The following is a 7,573-nucleotide window of genomic DNA, read 5'->3' on the forward strand; positions in this document are numbered from 1 at the left end:
ACGAGATCCTGAGGCCCATTGTCGGGCCATTCATCCGCCGCCATCACCTCATGTTTCAGCATGATAATGCACAGCCCCATGTCGCAAGGATCTGTACACAATTCCTGGAAGCTGAAAATGTCCCAGTTCTTCCATGGCCTGCATACTCACCAGATATGTCACCCATTAAGCATTTTTGGGATGCTCTGGATCGACGTGTACCAACAGCGTGTTCCAGTTCCTGCCAATATCCAGCAATTTCGCACAACTATTGACGAGGAATGGGACACCATTCCACAGGCCTGATCAACTCTATGCGAAGGAGATTGTTGTGCTGTATGAGGAAAATGGTGGTCACACCAGATACTGACTGGTTTTCTGATCCACTCCCTTACTTTAAAAAAAAGGTATCTGTGACCAACAGATGTATATCTGTATTCCCAGTCATGTTAAATCCACTTTTATACTATTTGTTTGGACTGATATCCTTACATGAACTGTAACTCAGTAAAATCTTTTTAATTGTTGCATGTAGCGTTTATATTGTTGTTCAGTATATTTGGTGTTACCTTAGATTGTAAACTGTCATGGTCCAAAAATAGAGATTCAATGGTTGTAAAGATGGAGAGTGGTCTGTCTGTGTTAAAGAGATGCTCTGCTTTTTTGACACCACACTCCACAAAACAAGTCCTGCAGGCTGTAGTTTTATCTTATCTTGATTATTGTTCAGTCGTTCTTCATTCAAAGACTCAATCCTGGACACTCTTACTGATGTTGTGGCTGCCTTGCGTGATGTAACGTTGTCTCTAACTTCTTGCCCTTTGTGCTGTTGTCTGTGCCCAATAATGTTTCTACCATGTTTTTTGCTGCTACTGTGTTGTGCTGCTGCCATGTTATGTTGCTACCATGTTGTTGTCATGTTGTCTTGCTGCCATGCTATGTTGTCGCCTTAGGTGGTGTTGTGTTGTCTCTCTTGCCGTGATGTGTTTTGTCCTATAATTTGATTGAATTTATTTTTAATCCCAGCCCGTATGTGGTCAAGTGCTGCAAAGAAGGACCTAGTTAAACTGCGGCTGGCCATGAACAGAGTGGCACTTTTTGCTCTTCTTTGTAATCGGAGGGCTAATATCAATACTCTGTATGCCAGTCTTTCTTGTCTAAGAGTTGAGAAATGACTGCATCACTTCTAGTTTTTATAACAAACATGAATGTGTAACAAAATTCCACATTGTTTGCACGGTGAACTTACACACAGCACTGACACACGCACACTTACCACACCAGACATACCACCATGGTTCTTTTCACAGTCCCCAGGTCCAGAACAAATTCAAGGAAACGTACAGTATTATACAGAGCCGGGATTGCATGGAACTCCATTCAATTTCATACAGCGCAAGTGAACAGCAAACCTGGTTAGCAAAAAACGAATAAATCAACACCTCACGACACAACGCCTCTCCCCCATGTCACCTACCTGTTGTGTGGATGTATTGACGTGTGTAACTGATTAACACACACACCCCCCGGTAAGACTAGCTTTTGCCATTGGTGTTGGCTAATGGGGGTACTAATAATACATTTTAAAAATCCTCCTCATGATAACCACAGTATCTTTCAAGCTCAGAGCAGAATTGTTTAGAAAGAACAGTGTGTTAGCAAGAACATAGTAGAACAAAAATTGTATTACCTTATTCCATCTACATCACCTCAGCAAGGTAACTATTCAATTGTCCTTCTTCGAGCCTAGGATTCCTGTCTCTGAAAACAGTTTACACAAACCCATTTCAAATGACAAGTTAACAAAGGGTTAATGAGGGGCATGTGGTTAATTACCATCCTAAACAGTTTGAAGAGCCATCCAGTCACTCCGCAATCTCAAGTACAGGTGCACATTCGTTCATGTTTAATATTTTACCCCAGTCATCACAAGACCTGAAGCCTTCAGGCTATTGACATGGTGACGTACGTCAGTATAAATACAGCTAACTTTGAGTGTGACTTGTTTTGCCTGGCTACCCAAACGCTATGCAAAACGCTCCGCAATGAGTCTGGATCTGAGTACCTCCCTGACAACTCCTAAAACGCAAACACATTCTAACTGTTCTGATTGGCCCCAGAAACTGATGGGTTGGGCCAAAGCTAGAACACACATTGGGTAAAGCTGCGTTTTGAAAATTCATCATTGTCTTTGACACTGACTGGTTAGAAATGATCCAATCGCTGATGACTTTGTTTTGTAAAACACCCCTCATTTTGACATCACCACAAACGACTTCAATGATGGCAGTCTCAGACTGAAGCATGTAGCGAATGATAGAGCATCGGAACAATTCAGTTTGATTCGTCAAGCAATGACTTGTGTGGCTGAGGAAGTCAATTATTGAGCGGCAATGTTTGCTACAACCATGGAAGATGCATAACAATAATACACATAAAAGACATGGGAGATGAAAGTTGATAGAGGGGAGGATGACAAATATCTGATTAGGGAGAAGTCCAACCTACTACCCAGTGCCATGGGAGGGCTATAGGGGAAAGGGACACAGTAGAGGTTGTTTTTGGACCTCTTCATCTCAACAGACCTGGCTTGTTATAAAGGTGTTATAAAAAGAGGGTGTATTTTGATCACCTATTTTTAGTAAATAAAGGAACAGGTACAACCTGATTGTGTGAGTGTGTATGGGGGGAGGGGGGTATTATAACAGTTATAAAAAAAAGAGGGACATATTTATTATGAATAGAACATAAGCAAAACCAAATTCAGAGGGGGAATACAGTGTTACACTTCAGTAACATGGCAGTGTTTTGGCTATGCCAGCACACCAAACAAGATGTCTGTATCATGTGAGAATGTGAGTTTACCCAGATGCTCAACTGAGGGACTTGGTAATCCCCCTAAAACTCCAGGACATTTCACATGTGAAATATAATATTTCAGCTAAATAATTGTTTCCAGATATCCCCTGTGTACATCTCAGGACACAATGCTATGATTTCTCCCTGTTGTGGACACTCCTATGTCTGATAAGGTAACTCAGGAATGAGAAGCTCTTGTAACATAATTTGCACTTGAAGGGCTTCTCCTTGATGTGAATGGTCTGGTGCTTCTTCACATAGGTCGCCTTAGCAAAGCGTTTCCCACACGTGGGGCAGGTGTATGGCTTTTCTTCGTCCGTGCTAACGCTAGGCCTCCCACGTTGTGATCCAATGACACCAGAGGAGGTAGAAGCAGGAGCCACCACCCTCAGGTGGTTAGTGTTTGAGCTCCCTCCTTGACCTCTAGCCATTGTTTGGGTGTTGTTTGGATTGTGTGCTGTGTTATAGGCGAGGTACCTCTTGTGGTGAAAGCCCATCCTGACCCTGTCTGTATTGGTGGGGTAACCATGAGGTAGCTGAGGAATGCTAGACCCAGGTCCAGGACTTCTATGAACCCAGTCAACAGGCATTAGACGAGACCCTGAAGGAGAAGACAGACTTGCTGCTAGACTATCACCAGGGGGGTCTCTCACCACTCTCTGTGAAGGCTGAAGCTCAGGGTGACCTGCTCTGTTCATCATGGATACTGTGGTGTTTGTATCATAGGAACAGGAGGGTTTATCTCTATCAGCCCCAGGCCCTGCTCCATCCCTGCACTGAGACTGTGAAGAGAAGGGTCTGGGCTGCAGACTGGATCCCTGACTGGAGCCTCTGTCTCTCTGATGACCACCAGGACTGAGGTTGTTCAGTCCACCTGTCCACTGATTGTGTTCTGTGTATTGGTGGAGTCTCAGCCCCTCACGATTCGGTCCCCGTTCCGAATCGGGAAGGAAGAGCGATGGCTCCTGATTCAGGGTCCTGATCAGGAGCCAAGGTTTGTGACCAGCCACCTCAGAGGCCCAGTCTCTCCTGCCAGCAACACCAGATATCCTCAGGTCTTCATGAACTGCAGACTGTGAACACAAATTGTACAGAAGTGCATATAAAATGTTTATTAAATGAACTCTTTGCTGTACACACAGAAACATGACATGATAATTATCAAACGTTAACCACAGTCAAATCCGTCTCTGACACTGATGCAAGCACCTAACAGTATGGAGTCATTGGGAGTTTATTATAAAAACTGTCTATATGCATTTATTCAATAATTAAGTTTAACGTTTTGGTTCGACTGATAAGAGAAACTCAGTCCCTGTAATAATACAAAAATAACCAAGTCAGTCAGCACAGAGTCAATTTTGTATTTAATTTCAACAAAATGGTCATACACTCACATAACGTGAAGTACAGTACTATTATTGCACAAAAAACGATACGTGACAAAAATAATAACTTTTCTCACTATGGTAACGCTTGACTTTTTCTGTAAATCTGGTACCCTCACTTTGATCAAATTAATTTTAGAATACTTTGGGAAAAGTTCAACATTACACACATCTTCATGTCAAGTAAACAAATGAAGGCACTATAATTTCCTCATTATAAAACACCAGCATCAAACAATAGGTCAGGGTTGTCACTTTTCAATAGTGTAGAATTTTTACAGACAGCATCACACCAACCATCACTACATCATCTACTCTGCTTCATCATACTCCTTCTTTCCTCAATTCACCTACTTTACATATCACTATACTCTATAACTGGGCCATGTGCATTTTTGCTGGTGTATCCAGAGGTACATCTCATTCCAAAATCAAGGGCACTAATATGGAGTTGGTCCCCCTTTGCTGCTATAACAGCCTCCACTCTTCTGGAAAGGCTTTCCACTAGATGTGGAACATTGCTGCAAGGACTTGCTACCATTCAACCACAAGTGCATTAGTGAGGTCAGGCACTGATGTTGGGCGATTAGGCCTAGCTCGCAGTCAGCGTTCCAATTCATCCCAAAGGTGTTCGCTGGGGTTGAGGTCATGGCTCTGTGCAGGCCAGTCAAATTCTTCCATACCGATCGACAAACCATTTCTGTATGGACCTCGCTTTGTGCACGGGGGCACTGTCCTGCTGGGACAGGAAAGGGCCCCAAACTGTTGCCGCAAAGTCTAGAATGTCATCATTGTATGCTGTAGCATTAAGATTTCCCTTCACTGGAACTAAGGGGCCTAGCCCGAACCATGAAAAACAGCTCCAGACCATTATTCCTCCTCCACCAAACTTTACAGTTGCCACTATGCATTGGTGCAGGAAGCTTTCTCCTGGCATCCACCAAACCCAGATTCATCCATCGGACTGCCAGATGGTAAAGTGTGATTCATCACTCCAGAGAACGAGTTTCCACTGCTCCAGAGTCCAATGGCGGCGAGCTTTACACGACTCCAGCAGACGTTTGGCATTGTGCATGGTGATCTTAGAATTGTGTGCGGCTGCTCGGCCATGGAAACCCATTTCATTAAGCCCTCGATGGAACAGTTCTTGTGCTGACGTTGCTTCCAGAGGCAGTTTGGAACTCGGTAGTGAGTGTTGCAAATGAGGACAGCACTTGGTGGCCCCGTTCTGTGAACTTGTGTGGCCTACTACTACTTCGCTGCTGAGCCTAGATGTTTACACTTTACAATAACAGTGCTTACAGTTTACTGGGGCAGCTCTAGCAGGGCAGACATTTGACGAACTGACATTTTGGAAAGGTGGCATCTTATGACAGTGCCACGTTGAAAGTCACTGAGCTCTTACGTAAGGCCATTCTACTGCCAATGTTTGTCTATGGAGGTTGCATGGCTGTGTGCTCGATTTTATACACCTGTCATAACGGATGTGGCTGAAATAGCCTAATCCACTAATTTGAATAGATGTCCACATACTTTTGTATTTATAGTGAGGCTCCTCTGAAAACGTGCAGTACCTACAAGCGAACGGCCTCTCTCTTGTGTGGACCTTCAGGTGCATTTTCAGCTGGTCGTGCTGATGGGAAAACCATTCCTCACACTGGGGCAGCCTAAGGGTTTCTCTTGTGTGGACTTCCAGGTGCCTCTTCAGGTTGGACGAGTGTGAAAAACTGGCCTGGCATAGTTGGCAGCCTAACCAGGGAGTGTCTGTGTTGTTGCAGGGTCCATGTTCCAGTTGATAGATCCTATAGAAGGCAGACTTAAGGCAGCACCTGTTAGGGGGTAAACCTGAGGCGCCATCAGTCTCTCAATCACAACTATAAGAGCAGGACGGAGAATCGCTAGCTGAGTCTGTGTCTGTTCTCTCCCACCGTGTACCAACACCTCCTTGTCCCCGCAGGCCAAATCTATGCCTCACTCTGGTCTCAGCCAGTATGTTGTCATGGAGACTAAATTTGATTGGTGTTTTGTGTTCGACTGTCTGTTTCTGGTTAACAGTGTTGTTCCCCAGCCCAGAGTTGAGGATGCTGTCCCATCCACTGACCTCCACTATGTCACCTCTGGTTCTGCCCTGCTCAGTGATGTCATCCCCCGGGCCCTTGGCTGCACCCGTCTTGGTCTGGGAATTCAAGATGACTGCCCAGTCCCCTCTGTTAGCCTCTGGCCAACCATCTAGAGGAAGAGGTTAGAAAATAGACTAAAAACATGGAAAATAACTCTACATAAATTGTCTGTCAATTACCTGGTCAAGTTCATACATTATAATGTGTGTTTTTCTATGTAAACATAAGTTGTATTGATTTCATTTTATGAATGAAGACAAGAATAATAGCCAGGTGCATCACTATTCCCATTGAAGATCTATTACTGTATGTAGGCTATATGTATTTCTCTCTTACCTTGCTCCCCCATCTTTAGTCCACTCAGCAGGTCAATGCTCTCTGGTTCGTCTTCTATTGTCTCCTCTTTGACCAGCAGCAGATCAGGCTTCCCATCCTCCATGTCTACTGACTGTAAGAGATAGAGAGTGAGAGGATGTTGGATCCAGAAATCTGATATGAGCACCCTGCTATGGAGCATCTTCTGATTGGGCAATGAGGGATTGCTATGAATACTATGCAAACTTGTTAGTTGATTTGATACTATGTGCTAATAACTTGATTATTTAACACTTAATGGTTTGGTCATTCAAAGGCATGGTCCCACACTTAAGACAAAATTAAGAGCCTCAAAGTAAGAGTACCTATCAAGGATCAGGTCCCCACCTGTCTATAGTCTTACTCATTATTATCTAAAGGGTTTAAACTGATCCTAGATCAGCACTCCTACTCTGAGAGGCTTTGTGGATACGGGACCTGACCTAATACCATTCAGACAGTAGTTCACAGTGGGCTCACCTCAGTGAGATTGTGCTGCTCAGCTGGTTCCTCTGTGGGTTCAGGAGGAGGTGTAGTCTGGTTGTCCTCCATGACCATGTTCCCCTCAGGGTTCCCCAGACCCTCCTCCTTCACCAGCAGCACCTCTGGACCCTCCTCTTCCTGGAAGAGAGAGGTGATACAGATTACACAGACATACACTCCCTCAGGTATGTACACACAGATAATTAACACATTTTCAACATGGAGTCTTTACCCATCCCCACTATGTTTGAGTCCTACACTGTAGTTAGAGAATGACTTCATTGCTGTTAAACCCATCATGGTGGACATAAATATGTTGTGGGTAAAAACAAGTCAGCTATGATCAGCTAAGTCAAAAGTCATCAGACAAACCTGACTAAACTATTTTGA

At 44.1% G+C, this 7,573-nt stretch overlaps 1 protein-coding gene across 1 annotated transcript; it reads right to left on the reverse strand.

Moving 5' to 3' along the window:
* Positions 1-1,006: 1,006 nt before the first annotated feature.
* LOC121847799 (zinc finger protein 768-like) lies at positions 1,007-6,719 on the reverse strand. The gene is made up of 3 exons (XM_042330564.1): positions 6,683-6,719; positions 6,328-6,455; positions 1,007-3,911 (listed from the first exon to the last, which is right to left on the reverse strand). Exons 1-3 carry the CDS (start codon positions 6,693-6,695, stop codon positions 2,970-2,972), a joined length of 1,083 nt encoding a protein of 360 aa, XP_042186498.1. The 5' UTR covers positions 6,696-6,719; the 3' UTR covers positions 1,007-2,969.
* Between the last annotated feature and the right edge of the window lie 854 nt (positions 6,720-7,573).

Source organism: Oncorhynchus tshawytscha, linkage group LG11 (assembly GCF_018296145.1).
Source record: "Oncorhynchus tshawytscha isolate Ot180627B linkage group LG11, Otsh_v2.0, whole genome shotgun sequence".
In the NCBI taxonomy this organism is placed as follows: domain Eukaryota; kingdom Metazoa; phylum Chordata; class Actinopteri; order Salmoniformes; family Salmonidae; genus Oncorhynchus; species Oncorhynchus tshawytscha.

What these genes read in the sequence shown, in the direction of transcription:
- LOC121847799 (XM_042330564.1), bottom strand. An exon ending in CCAGAGGTGACATAGTGGAG is followed by an intron (nt 3,912 to 6,327) that starts GTCAGTGGATGG and finishes TTGTGTTCACAG; the next exon opens with TCTGCAGTTCATGAAGACCT.